Source organism: Phascolarctos cinereus, unplaced genomic scaffold, assembly GCF_003287225.1.
Source record: "Phascolarctos cinereus isolate Bilbo 61053 unplaced genomic scaffold, phaCin_HiC Scaffold_1;HRSCAF=81, whole genome shotgun sequence".
Taxonomy (NCBI): domain Eukaryota; kingdom Metazoa; phylum Chordata; class Mammalia; order Diprotodontia; family Phascolarctidae; genus Phascolarctos; species Phascolarctos cinereus.
The window spans coordinates 72,183,365-72,198,754 of record NW_027555514.1 but is presented as its reverse complement, the minus strand read 5'-3'; the positions used below and the strand labels follow the sequence as shown (position 1 = coordinate 72,198,754).

General features: G+C 39.0%; 1 protein-coding gene across 17 annotated transcripts in view; it reads right to left on the bottom strand.

Moving 5' to 3' along the window:
* CREM (cAMP responsive element modulator) overlaps positions 1-11,886 on the bottom strand; it is a 71,689-nt gene extending 59,803 nt beyond the window's left edge. For 2 of the 17 annotated variants that reach the window (XM_020990419.2, XM_020990411.2), the window contains exons 1-2: positions 11,695-11,884; positions 677-778 (exon numbers count right to left, since the gene is read on the bottom strand). In XM_020990419.2, coding sequence (XP_020846078.1) covers positions 677-720 — 44 coding nt within the window. In that variant the 5' untranslated portion in view covers positions 721-778; positions 11,695-11,884. Of the gene's footprint in view, positions 1-676; positions 779-10,489; positions 11,247-11,412; positions 11,675-11,694 lie in introns of those variants that run through there. The other 15 variants (XM_020990415.2, XM_020990418.2, XM_020990412.2 and 12 more) reach the window with 14 other exon arrangements.
* Positions 11,887-15,390: the final 3,504 nt, after the last annotated feature.

Genomic DNA, 15,390 nt, shown 5'->3' with positions numbered 1-15,390 from the left:
CTCTAAACACTAGAATCAGACATAAAGAAGTCCATGCACTAGAGGCACCCACAGGGCTTGGGCTCAGAGCCTATTTACTCTTACATCAATTGTTATTCAAAAAACCTTGATTATCTTGTTTCCAAGCCCACAGACAATTCAAAACCAGGGAAGGCTATTTGCTCTACAGGCAGATACAATGTCAGCAGCAAAAAGTAAGACCTACAAGAATGAAAGAGACAGAAAAACTATAAAAAACAGATAAAAACTAACAAAACCACAGCAGGCTAGAAGTATTTAAGGCATCAATATAGCAACAATTCCCTAAGGGCATTTTATATTACAGAACATTACAGTAAAAATGACCCTGAATCATCCAGAAAGGTTATATTCTTTTGTTCAAGAGTTTAATATGAATACAATTTCTATCTCTCTGATCCAGCTACTTAGCCCAATTGAGACTATTTGCCACACGCTCCATTTTCGTGTGTGTGTGTGTGTGTGTGTGTGTGTGTACACAGTGCTATAAACAAAGTAGTTCAATAAATTATCGCTGAGTGAAAGAATACACAGTTTATGTTTATTTCTACATAATTTAAGGCTGAAGAGAACAAATAGCTTTTATTTGTCTATCATTCTAACTTTAACTTTTTCAAAGTAAAACTTTTTAAAACCAGATAAACATAAATTTACCTACCTTATACTTGTCTTAATATATTTTTTCCTGCCACATTTGCTCATTATTAAGACATTTGTAAACAATGCTTTGCTCCTTCCCAGCTTTCTTCTTCTATTTATCCTGCAGTAAAATTATACTTTTGAATTTGGGATATTACAAATTTTCCATCAAAACAATTTAAGACTTTGTTGTCAAAATAAGAGCAGGAAAGAGATAATTCTAATTTTCATACAATTAAAATGACGTAAGACAAAAGCATCAAGGTAAAAATTCCAATTATTCTTTCAATCTGCTTCTTAAATACTTAATTTTCTGTTTCATGTGTCACAATAAAGTTTTCACCATAACAATGGATTTCTAAAATTACAGTATAAAACTTAAAAGTAACTGTCTGAAATATAAAAAATATGATATTCATTGCCCTCAGTTCTATTAGTTGTCCCTTATCAAAATCAAATACATGTATTAATAACACCTTAGTCCAAGAGCCAACAATACTTGATTAAAATTCTATGAAGCTCCAATTTTGCTGACAATGAAACCCCACTCAACTTCCAAGTCTCATCTATACTTACTATCTCCCTCATACTCTGCCTGGCAGTGCTCCACACACATTATATATTTTGTGAAAGGTTTAAAGACATCTTTCAACCTAAAGGAAGGCTGTTTTAACCAATTTAATAAAACAAAATGCCATTGATTCCAAATTTCTCAAGGATTGTCTTTTAAAATTACATGTGGACATCTTTATATGTACAAGTGCATGACTAGGACAACAAATTCAGGAAAAGAGATTGGCACTTGGACATGCAAGCCTACCTGGGGACATCTATTAATTCTAATGCTAAAGGACAGAATTGTTTCTGCCTGTGACATCAGTGGGAAAATGGCTGAGAAACAATATTACTTTCATTAGTTCCTCTTTTCTTACTGCCAAATTGCTAATGTCATACTACCAAGATGTTCATATTCGCCAACAATGAAACTGGCATAATTTATCTATCTTTAAGGCTGACAAAGCAATGATGAATGCAGCCACACCATGCCGCAGTGAGAATAATAGGTGATGATGACACTGCAACCCATTATTAAAGAGGGACGCTAAATATCATAGAATAAGAAAAGGAAATACCTTTGGACTACTCATTTTGACAATTAATGGTGCTTTCTTATGTTAGTATTTGATGGTTTTTGTTCTTCCCAAAATAATCATAAGCTTCCTGAGGACAAGGGGCTGTCTTACATAGTTGTGCTATGTGCTTACTATATGCCAGGTACTGTGTTAAGCACTAGGGATACAAAGATGAATACAAATATAGTCCCTGCCCTTGGGAAAAGACACAAAACGTTTCTTATCAACCAACTGTGCTAAGCACTTGTCAAATTAACACATAAGGTGCTATCTTTGAGGCCACTACAACCACAGGGTAACAGATGATAACAGAAACCTCAAGGAAAAGAGAGACCAGTTTTCCCCCATAGTTATTCTCAAAATCCTCCCTTGGAGGAAATAAAGTGTTTCCCTGGTGAAATAGTATAGTTATTTTGAGGCTCAACATTTTCCTCAGCTTTTATTTAACTTTTACACTAAGTCTGATCCTAAAGAATCCAGGTAGAAATTCAACTCACCACCAGTACATAAATCCATTTTCTTTGGCACAACAGCTAATTTTTCATTAAAATTATATATAAGCAATATTCTTTTTTTTATTTTGGAGACAATTAGGGTAAAGTGACTTGCCCTGGGAAGCGTCTGAAGCCATATCTGAAATCAGGTCCTCCTGACTCCAGGACTGGTGTTCTATCCACTGCACTACTTAACTGTCCCTAAAAGTAATATTCTTTAAACAAAGATTTGCTTTAAAACAATGTCTAACTTAAGGAACAGATGTTAATTTTGCACTTAAAAAATACTTAGTCTATTCCTTCATTGCAGGCATCAAACAACTATTACTACAGCTACTTTGGAGACAGACAGTGATATTTAGATGGCAATATATGTATGTGTATATATATATATATATATATATATATCTCTATCATATTATCTTTTAATGTTGTCTGCAGGGGAAAAAAAGTGATACTTCTATATAGAACTCTACCCTTTAAAGTAAATACAACATACACATCTTTTCTATGCATTAGGGAATTACCTATTACTCATGAAAAATAAACCAGTATGATTATACAAACCATCTTCCCTGTTCTTCAGTACTGAAACCTTAGTTCTGAAGAAGACTCTAACAAACATTGAAAAGTTCTACAGGATAAAAATATTTTTTATCTATGTTCACTGTTTCAACATAAAGTCATTTCTGAAAACTAATATATTTCATTTTTGAAAAGTAATTTATAGTACTCCAATCATCCCCTAATATAGGCTGCACCCCACAAATGAGATCTCTTTAAAAAGAAAAAATTGAGTATAGGCTGCATTAAGGCAGATGTTCCAGAAATAAAGGAGAAAAAAAATGCATACTCTATCATTTCTCTGGTAATTTGTAAATTACTTCAAGTCCTAAATTTAAGTAGTTTCATTATGTGTAATGATGAATATTTCTATTTCAAAAGATCTAGATCCAGGGTTCCTAACCTTTTTCTGGTCCCATAGTCCACATTACCTTCCAAGTTTACCATTGTATATGCGAAGAACGAAATAAGAGATTAATTTTTCAGAAATAAAAACTGTTCCCTTAATAAGCTTTTTATACCCCAGTCTGGGAACCCCTCACCTAGACAAACATTCAAGAACAATTTAAAACATAAAATGACCACAATTCATAAAGTTTTTTCTGAAATATAGATATACAATTTGGACGCTTTCATTGAAAAACAAGGGCATCATAGAATAGCTTCTACAATACTTACCTTAAAACATTGTTTTAAAAATATGATTTATCTTTGACATAAATTGCATTTGTCCAAAAGACATGCTTTATGCAGAACTATACATTTAGAGTTAGAAAGGAACCTAAAGGTAATCTCATCCAACCTCCTCATTGCAGATAAAAAAACTGCGGACCAAGAGATCAGATGATTTGCCCAAGATGGGACTTGAACCTGGGAATCCAAATCCAGGCATCTTTTCATTATATAATGCTGCCTGCCATATGAACTTTCCTTTATTTTTAAGTGACTTTAAGACTGTCTGAAAGAAATATTCAGCTGTTTATAACTGATACAGAATATATGAAAAAACTGTAAAGAATTTACAGAAAGGAAAAATGACTGACAGAATTTTAAGAACATAAGCCTACTCATTTGCTATGTCAAATGTATAATCAAATATAAGCCCCAATTTGTACACAAATGGCCCTATTAAAAGCTATTCAGTAATAAGTTAGCATTTTATATAGCAGTTTAAGGTTTGCAAAATGCTTCACGATACCTAATTTGATCTTTACAACAACCCTGTGAGGTGAGTTCTATTATTACCCCCATTTGACAGATAAGGAAACTGGGGGTGAGAGAGGTTAACTCTCTTGTTCGGCCTTAGTGCCATTAACTCACTGTCTGGCCCTGGGCAAATCACTTAACCCTGTTTGCCCCAGTTCTTCATCTGTAAAATGAGGGGGAGAAGGAAACAGCAAACCACTACAGTATATCTGCCAAGAAAACCCCCCAGAAAAGGACCACAGAGTTTGACACAACTGAAAAACAACTAAACCACAAAATCAAGGCTGAAGATAAATCTTAAATAACACTGTTCAGAGAAGATATGACTTTATTCAAATTTCCTCATTTAAGAAGTATCTTAATTTTCCTAGAAATTCCTTCTTAAATCTAAGCCATTCTCAATAATTCTAGCTTGGAATGCTCTCATAAGAAAACACGTCCCTTCCTTTGAAAGTCCCTTAAGCAGGCAAAAACATGAAAATGAAAGCACAGAAAACAATGTTTTAACTGTCTTTCATGATTGACTCTGTCACAGCTACAAGTCTCCAGATGATAAGAAAACAGAAATACCTTCCTTTTCACCTGAATAAACTAAGTTTAGGGCTAAATTACGCAAACTGTCCATCCGTGTACATTGCCTAAATTCATTATACAATTCATGCCAATTCAACAAGGAGGGAGAGAGAGTCTAAAGATTAACTGTCTCCTTGAATAGGAAACTACACTATTAAGTTATATAAATGGGGGAGGGGGGAATTAACTTTTTTTGTACTAGTTAGGGGATATTATCACACCATAAAGGTGACAAAGCACAGGTAACCAAATCAAAATAGCAAAAAACAGCTCTAGCAAAGCTGGTTTTTTTTTTCTCCTATTGCCAATGCATTAAATACACAATTTTAAGAAAACTAGAGTTGACATTTAGGAATTTGCATCATTAGGTCCTGATGATAAACTAGACTGAGGCTAGGGGAGAAAGCCAGAATGTATGTGTATTTTAATCTCAAATTGCATATGACCCAATTTAAATTTCTCACCCACACTTTGGACTACTTTGATGACCAGAGTAAGCGGGAAATCCAGAGTTAATGGAATTCACTGGCAGCTCTTATCACTGTTTAACAGTACAGTAAGGGCAGATTAATAATACCAGCATCTTCAAGGTTTTTTGTTTTGTTTTTTGTCACTTTATTAGTCCCTTTAGAAAAATATAATGTACTCGTATTCTTAATGACTTGTGCATTGTCCATTAAGAGCTTCTATTCCAAGATAGGCAACATTAACAATGATGACGCCACAGAAAAAGATGGACACCTACAGTAAAATGAAGATATTTTTCCAACTATAAAGAAGTATGAGGGAATTTTTTCCTTTCCCATTTATTTTTCTAGCAGTCACTGTAATCTTAGAGGGATAAAGAAAAAAAGTCAGAAGGGTAATTGACGAAAACTGAAAGATAACAAAGGTGAGGAAGGGATAGGAAGTTGCTCTCATTTTCTCCTGTGTTAACATCCCAATGCCTTTCTTTTTAAATAGGATGTTCTTCTTACAGGTTTTTGGGTTGGGGACAGAAGTACAAATAATAATCTTTAAAACTGAAGGATACAAATAGTTCCTTTATAACATAAAAAATGAGGTATTATTAAATAATTTATCCCATCAAGAATTGCATATAATCACTCGTTTCTAATGGTTTAAAGCTTATAAAGCACTTTCCTCACAACTGAATGAGGTAGACAGTTTAAGTATTATCCTCATTTTATATATGAGGAAACTGAAGCTCAAAGAAATTAAAATTGTCCATGGGCACACAGCTAATAAGTGCTTGAGCTGGGATTTAAACCTAGGTCTCCCAGTCCAGTTCCTGAGACCTTTCCACTACAGACCACTCAGCCTTTCACATTAAAAAACTAATTGAACACCTTTAGGTTGGGAGCATGGGGGTGGGGGGCAAATGTCATGTTTCATATGAACAAAATAGAACAAACTGTCCTTTGATCATGATTAAAATTTGCTGTATTACTCAGTTGAGAGCCTTATATGCTGTGCCATTCAATCATTTGGAGGCAACCTCATATTATCCTGATGGAGAGCTGAATCATTTTGGCTTTATCTGAATTCTACTCAGAATATTAAAGTCAGATACTGTGTGACATGAGGATTCTTGGACAATTAAAACAAACCCAATCAAGTAATCTGAAAATCTACCTAGAAACTACATTGTTTAGAAATTCTGAACTTTCCTTGAAAAGTTAAAGATCTAATGAGACAAGGAGAGATACATGATTTTACCACACAACCACTAAGACTAATTTTCACAAATTTATTTTGAGCTTCCATTCACTTATTCTTTGTGTATCAGCCATTCTTAAATTGCTGCCTTTTAGGTATCCGTACAATTACAAGTCATTATGAAGGCATCATAAAATTAAATTGTTTACTTTTACTTCTTCCTGTAATGACTTGTATCAGAGACAGTGAAATAGACAGCTTCCATTAGTTATCTCCTTCTCCCTTACCTCATCCTCCACAAAGGCAAAGTATACCTAACCCTTTTATTGGAGAAAAGTGATAATAACTTTATAGTTTTCAAAGTTAAAGTGCTGAAAGGTTCCACTTTCTCTTTCCTCTGCCAAAAGATAAACATAGGTAATTTGGGGCACTACATGGTATATCTGAGTTGAGATCATTAAACATTTTAGGCAGCATGAACTTTCTGAATATTGAATACACTTCAGATAGAAGTACTGAATACACTTCAGAGAGAAAATGACAATACTTCAAGTGGAACAGACTTTTTCCTTCTGAAAGGAGAAAACAAATAATGGCAAAATTTTTGGTTATCAAGATACACAGTAAAAGACAACACAGTTCTTACAGACAAAATAAGAGTCCACAAGTCAAACTAAGATACAAAATACAAACTAATACCCCAAAAAAACAAGTTAAAGAAATGAGAAGAATCCATAAACTAGTAAGAACCAAGCAGATGAGTCACAGACAAGTATCATTTTAAGGTTCTAGGAAAGAAACTTGAATAGGGGGAGAAGATAAGTAGGGCTCTAAGAATTCAGAAGCATTAAAAAACAGTCCCAGGTCTACAAGGACTGAATAGGATGTCTAGAAAGGCCACCTGACAGTCCCAGAGATAAAAGACTAGTGAGCTTTTGGAATAAGAGAAGGAAAAATACAGCAACCAAAGTTAAGAGCAGTGTGTTAATAGGAGATTCAAGTTTAAGATTGATCAGTTTTTCCAAAAATCATTTAAGTACCACAATTTTGCACAGAAATCAAAGTTTCTGAATATACTTTTTAATGAAGTTAATATTCTGAATCCAAATCACAATTAAAAGCATAGGGTGATGAGCGTAAGGGGAGATTTTGTATCACTCCAACTAATTCCTTTATTATCAACTAGTCTCATAATTAAAAGCATAGGGTGATGAGCGTAAGAGGAGATTTTGTATCATTCCAACTAATTCCTTTATTATCAACTAGTCAACATCAATATTAATACAGATGTAATTTTGGTGACTGGAGTAAAAAATAACTGTTCAAGATTATCCAGACCCTAGTTGGAAGGGGGTTTTTCCACCTGACTCCTGTCTTCTGCCTATTGTCTTGCTTATGAGCATCTAAATCTGATAATTAAAAGAAAGTGGAATTCAAAGGCAACCATTCCAGCACAAGAAAATTATTTGGGTATGGGTAAAGGGAGAGCTTAAATAAATTTTGTTTTAAAAAAGAATTCACAAAATTCTTATGTATTAATTTCTCTTATGGCATTTAAAAGAATGAGTTACAACAACTGTTTTGTATATAACTGTTCAAATGAACCTCTACTGCTTACAATAAAATTTTTATACTGGAAAACAATGAGATGAGGGAGGCTGAAGTTAACTAGTATAAAGCTTGAGAAATTTTCTAAGTACCTTATTTATTCACGTTATTCCTGTTTACGAATAGTAAATATATTTAAGCAGCCAGCAGCTTTGGCTTAAGTATTTCAGGGTGTATATTAAATCACTTCGTAGAAACAAGCTTTCGGTTGGCTTTAACTACAGCAAAAGTACAAAATTTCATATATAACACAGGTGCATCATGTTTTTTTCCAACTGTGTGGAATATATGGCTTTTTTTTTTTACACAATTCATGCCAGCAAAGAACATCAGAACTAGAAATTTCCCATCTTATTTAGTGTTGGACTTTCCACTTGGAAGTTTTTTCCAAGGAAAGGTTAGCATATAAATTATCAATGGTACATAAAGAAATGAAATACAATGAAAGATTTGGACATATTTAGAATAATTTCTAACAGAAACCATGTCATTTTGATAGCTGAACAACACTAAAATAATTCACTGTAAATATGGTTAATAAAATCAGTTTATTTTTAAAAAATGGGCACATACAGATTAAAATGTCAGAACTGAATATCACTCACTTATAAAACCACCCAAACATATCATTTGCCTGGTTACCTTTCTCTCTGGTAAGAGACCATGAAAAGGCCCACAAACAGTACAAAAATGACCAAAAAAACCTCATTAAAACTTTCATTATACTCAAGTATTAATCCCCCCAATTACACTGTGTAAGCAAGTATGAATTTTTTTCAAAATATGAAAGAAATATTTCCAAATTCTCAACTGGCCTGACATCAAAATGGCAAGAAATCACTAACTCTCAAGACAGTATTTTACCTTGGCAAATTCCTCTGATAAATCTTTCTAGTCTAATCTCACCTTCCTCTTTGTAGGAGTGGTCTCAGAGCCATCATAATATCAGCAGTCCCCATTAGAACTTTTGTGAGTCAATCACATGACATGTATGAAATAGTATTGTAGGATGTTTTAAAACCTGAAAAAAAAATCTATCGTATGCTGTGCCAGGAAAGGTCACAATTCTAAGTAAGTTTTCATTTATTTTCTTAATCTTTATGTAATAACTCTCCCAAGGTAACTATAATTTAATCTACTGCCTAGGAATTCCAGAAACTCATTAATGACTTTCAAAAATGACAAGTCAAAAATTCATAGGCCCCACAGTAACAAAACCAAATCTAAAATTTTTAATTCAAAAAAAAAATTGCTCCTGAACTTTTAACAATTAAACAATAAACATATACACAAATATATATGTAAATAAGTACAGAGTAGTTACAATCTTAATAATTACAAAATAGAGCTAAAAAAATACCAATGGAAATCATATTATTCTACATATACTAGGTAGGTGCAGGTGTAAATATCCAAAGATTAACAATGCTGATAGTACTTAAAAAGAGTCAGACCCTTGAGAATATCTTCTGATATTCTAGCTGAGTAACTGTGCAAGCCACTCTGCCTTTTAAATATTCATTTATACTAATACACAACATCATCAAGGCCAAAACAGATTGTTTTGCAAAAAATGCCTTGTTTTAAGTATGCCAATAATGCATATTTTCAAGCGTTTTTATTACAGCATATAGTACAAAAAATGTGTTTTGTGATATAGATGGTTAAAAATCACCCTGCCCATTTCTGCAGGAATCAAATCTCAAATGCTTGGCAGATCATGATGGAAGAGAACTGTTAGATCAAAAATGAAGAGAAAAATTAACAAGTGTTCTAATGGCCATGAGTCAAAATCAGCACTTAAGGTAACACACTTATGTGTTCAATAAGGTTGGGAAGGAAAACTGGGTTGGAGGCGGGGCGGTAATGACAAGATATTAAAGCATACATTAGCAATTGAATCTAGGTCACTGATACATAGTGTCTTAAGATTTGCAAAGTTAATATCTCCTCCCGCATTAACTGGAATAATCTCTTTCAAACTGAGCACACTTTACTATATTCTTTATTCTCTCGGGAATTAAGTTTCAATAATATCAAAGGCTGAGATAGTTGCTTCAATAAAACAGGACAAGGGTTAGCAACAAAATGCCCTATAGAACGTTTAATTCTAACACATTTTTTCATGCTGGATCATTTTCTACCTTGGATCATTTCAAAAAGGAGGGAAGCACACATACACCACCATTCCATCCAAGGAATAAATGTAAATGGAAGAAAACAAACTTTTTAGTTTAGCTATGTTAAAAAAATTTGCTTAGAAATGCTAAGAAATTAGGGCCACAAAGCCAAACATTTAACAATTTTCTGGAAACCTATTTCTACTTTAACACAACCCTCTCCTTTGCTTTAGCATTTAACAAAGTAACTGACATTAAGTTTTGCTAAACTAAATTATTTCTAAACAGATTTCAAATTTCGGGATCAAGCACATCTCAACTAGTTATTGATCACTAAATACCCTCTAAATGTCCACACAAGCAGTAAAAATTAACTATCTAAGAAATCAACCTTCCCAGGTTTTTATTTATCCTTCACAAGCCATTAATAAACTAAACAGCCTCTTCATATCTTCTTGAAAAGGGATTAAATTACCTTTATAGAAATGTCATTTTTTTAAGTTTTTAAGACCGAACTGGTCATGGAAAACATAAGGCCCAACTACCTTAAAATGAATTATGGTAGTGGAGTTTCCAAAGAGCTGTTAAAGTTTGAATACTTCGACAACCCTGTAAGGTAGGTACTGCACTGCGCCCATTTTACAGATTAAGAAACTGAGGGTTGGAAACGTCAGCTCGATTGGCCTAGCCCCAGCACTCCGTCCACTGCACCAGACCGCCTCTTCGGAGAAGATCCTTCATTTCAGAAGAGGGCAGCCAGAGCCGTCTCTTATCTGGGCATTAACGCCGCCGCCCTCGGGGCCGAGGTCACTGGGCAGTCCGCGGGGTCCCTGCCGCCTACACCCGGCACTCCACCACTGACCCCATGGCTCCAGGCTCCGCCAAGTCCAGCGTGTCAGGCTCCAAAGCAGCCGGCCCGCGGGACGCGGACGAGGGGGCCAAGGTTACTGATCGCGTCCGTCCGAGCTGCAGAGTCCAAACCGGGCGGCGCGGTCAGTCCGGGAGGAGAGGCGAGTGGGAAGCGCGGGGCCCGGTCTCCGTGCCCGCGGGGAGCCGGAGGGAGACACTGCCCTGGCGGTAGGGCCCGAGAAGGAGCGAGAAGGCGCGGTTGGGGCCGCCCGCCCGCCTGCTCCACCAGCCGGGCTCCGGTTCCTTCAGCGCGGCGCGGCGGGAGGCAGGCAGAGAGTGGAAAGGGCGGGCGGGCTCCGGGGCGCGGCCGCCTCCACTCGGCCCGTCCCCCTCCCCCCTCCTCCCTGCCTCCTGCTCCCCACCCCCCGGCAGGACCGCGCAGCGCAGCCCCGGGTCCGCTCCTCCTCCTCCGGCTCCGGCTCCTGCTCCTCCCGCTCCAACGTCGGCGGCTCCCAGCTCTCTAGGTCGGGGGGGAGACGCGCTACTTACCCGCCGCGAAGAGATTTACGTAGCGGGCCTCGTCACTGATTACGGGCGAGAGGAGGTGGAGACGGAGACCCGGGGCCCCTGAGCGGCGCCGCCGCCGCCGCCCAGTAACCCCGCCGACGGCAGCCGCTGCGGCCGCTCCACGTAACCCCTCACGTCAGCTCGGATGCGACGACGGCCTCTTTGCCGGGGGTCGGGGGACGAAATGTAGCTCCGAAGCTGCGGCTGGCTCGAACCGCCTCCTAGCGCCCAGCCCTCCCCTCCCCTCCCCCACTCGCTCCTTACCTCCCTCCGGCACACGCAGCGGAAAAGTTCAAAGCTCTGACTCCGCCCCCTGCCGGCCGCGAGCTGGCGGGCGGCGCTGACCAACAATTAAATGGAACGAGCTGGAAGGGAGCGGGGGGGAGGGGCTGGCCTGGAGGGTGAAGGGAATGGGGGAAGAGAAGGGAGCCCGGCCGAGGGGCGGGGCCTGAGGAGAGAGGCCGGGGTGGGGGGGCAGAGTGGGGAAGTGGAACCGGAACCAGCCGCGGCGCGCGCGGCGCTCGGAATGCCAATTGGTTGCAAACACGCTCAACGGCCTCTGGCCCGCCCCCACCCTCCCCCCCTTCCCCCCGCCGGGCTCGAGGGCTCCGTCTCCTCCGCCCATAGCCACGGTGAGGACTTTTCGCGATCTCTTGACCGTTGTTCGGGCCTGAAAGCCTGAAGAGAGGCGCTCCTCCGCCGGGGGACGGCCCCGAAAGGCTGAGGGGATCCCTGCCGGCTCCCCGGGCAGGAGCGGTGGGGCGGAGGGAGGCCGTCGGTGACCGGCAGGCGGAGGTTTCCAGCCTGCTGTGACCGCCGGGTCGAGCGCCGCGCGTCCTCCCTTCGTTTCCTCGCCGTCACAAACGCCCCCTTGACAAGACTCGAGCCCTGCGGGTTCTTGCCCTTCCCGGGGCCCAGGTGACGAAAGTGGCAGCTCCCGGGCTCAGGCCGCTATGTTTGTTCCGTGACCTTGGCGGTCGCGCCGTGGGATAGCCTTGACCTTGCCTCTTGTCTCCTCCCCGGGGCTGCAGCCGGCTACAGCCGGAGATCTCAGCCCCAGGGACCCACCCGGGCCCCGGAGAGGCCGGGGCGCCCGTGGGGCTGGTCAGCCAAATTCTCGGGCTTCCCTTTCGGGAGAGGTTCCCAATAAAAGGCAGCTGTCCCCGAGGGAATGAAAATGGTATAGGTAAAGTGCCCGCAGTTAAGGCGTGGATAGATTTCTGGGGGTCTGTGGTCTTGAGGGGAAAAAAAGTTACGTCTTTTTTTTTTATTCATCTGTAAACAAGCATTCAGTCAACAAGCATTAATTAAATGCTTACAGTATGCCAGGAACGGTGACATACAAAACACTGGAGATAGAAAGGCAAAAGACAGTCACTATCCCAGGGAGCGCAATATGCAAATAACTGTGCACAAACAAGTATGTACTAGATGAATTTCTTGCAGTCCCATGAGGAGAGCACTAACTAACTAAGGGAGAATCGGAAAAAAGACTAATTGTAGAAGATGTAATTTTAGCTGGGACTTGAAAGAAATCAGAGAAGGGGCAAAGAATTCCAACTATGAGGAAATCAGGGAAAACGCATGGAGTCAGGAACGTAACTGTCTTGTGTAATCAAGTAACATTTGTAAAGCTCTTTAGCTATATAAATGTGTTAGCTGTTGTTCAAGGACCAGCAAGAAGGCCAGTGTCACTGGATCTTCTGTTGTTTAAAAAGAATTTTCTGGGAAGCTGTCCATAGGTTTCACCACATTGCCAAAGGGGATCCCTGTCCCAACAAATACAAAGAGTCCCTGGTCTATTAGGGGTTTTGGACATGCCTAACCTAGAAGTTTGTTTTCCTGGACTATGCATATTTGTTACTACGGTTTTATTTCTCGTAGGTTTTGCTCAATAGTGTAGGTAGGGAGAAATGCTTGTTTAAAAATATATGCATATCTCTTGTTATATGTATAGATAGGGAACTATATAGATAAATATTAAGCCCTACTCTAAAGGGATTGGGTGGGGGAGGGGCCTACATAATTTGTCATGCTGAAATCTAAAGATACTTTACAAGCAGGGATTTAACCTTAAATCTTAGCATCCCTAGGAACTTAGTACTCTGGTAATCACTGTTCCTGCCTTTATAGAAAAGCAGGAACTCATAAAAGTTCCCTGATAAAGAAAAAAAAATGTATGTCCTGCATATTGTGTTGTGTGTATTGGTGTCAGTGCAGTGGCAGCCACCACAGTGATGCTTTTATGAAATAGTTTTTAGTCCCTGGAATCATCTCAGTAGCATGAGGAAAAGATATATGCAATAGGAATGAGTGGTGAATCTTGACAAGGTACTAAAGGTACAAATGAGCACTACCAATTCAATTCTCTTTTTAACATAAGCAGAATTTAAAGATTGGATTTCACTCCCAGGGTTAATATAGAATTTAGATAGACAGGTAGATAGATAGATTGAGTGTTATTTTGTTTAGGCATTACAGATTTTTTTTAGATCAGGAAGCATTAAGGACTTTCTACATGGCTGGCACTGTGAAAACCACTGGGGTTAAAAATGTATGTTCATGTCAAGACTCACAGATTAGGAGTAACGTAAGGTAAGGGGGAACAAAAGAATTATAACTAATAAAGACATAAAAGACATGCCTACAGAGTCAAAGCCAACCTGAAAACAAGTGAGGACCACTTGTGGGATGGATTTCAAGAATAGGGAAGGGTCCAAAAACTGAAGGTCAAAATAAAGGTCAAGTGAGAGGTCAGGAAAAGTAGGAGAGGGAGGTGTGGCTAGAGAGTGGAACTGCAAAGTTCTGGATCATGGAGGTGCTGCAATTCCAATTTATCCTATATCTATCTAAATTGTCTTGTCCACAAGTAGGTGAAGCAGAGGATAAAGCACTGGAATTGGACTCAGGAAGACCTAAGTTCAAATACAGTCTCAGACATTTACTACCTGTGTGATCCTGGGCAAGTCAATTTCTGTCAGCCTCAGTTTCCTCAACAGTAAAATGCCAATAATAACACCTGCCTTACAGGGTTGTGAGGATAAAATGAGATATTTGTAAAACACATCACAGTGCATAGCACAAAGTAATCACATAAATGTTTTTTTTTCCTCTTCCCTTCTTCCTTTTTTCCTTCCTTTCTTCCCTGCCTTGAAGGCTGAAGTGATATGGAAGAGGAGGAGGTCATCAGAGTGAGGGCATAGAAGAATTAAAATATCAGGTTACTAAAGGCATCAGCAACATGAATGTTGAAACCCTGAGAGTGATACTAGGGAAGGAAATACAGTGAAAAAAACCATTAACCACATGCTAAACAGTAGGAGGAGGGGAGGGAAATACTGACAACTGTAAGGATAAGAATAGGTTGGCACAAACAGATTGAATGGACCTTGAAAAAAGTCACTGAATGATGATGTTAAAAGATGTGAGTAAGGAGTATGAGGACTCACCCTCCTAAACTTTTCAGTCCGTGGAAGTAAAAGAATGAAAGACCAATCGTGAAGTTTTCCAGGGATTTGACTCAGAAGAGCCAGGTTTCTGTTAAAGCAAAAAGGGTGTGGGACTGTTGGTTGAAGAGTCTGAGGATAAAGTAGAGTTTGCATTCAATAGAGTAGAGTTTCCAAAGGCCACTTTGGAATGATTAGGTGATAGTTAAACTGGGAAGAAGTTAGTGATTAGAGTAGGAATGAAGCTGTGGATGGAAGTAGTATGAGCAGGCTTCTTAAACCTTAGGGAGAATCAATGTCCAGAACTAGAGAGTCAGTTTAAAAAAAAATTTTTTTAAGGTATTAGAAGCCTCTTTCACCACAGGATCCTGTAGGCTCCTACTATTGATCTTCCCAGCCCCACCTGAAGATAAAAACTAGGAAGGAAAAAGCCCAAGAAGAAGCTACATTTTCACTTCAATTTGCCCTATGTGTGAGAATCTGGTATTAGCCACTTATCAGTCATCTTTCCTGA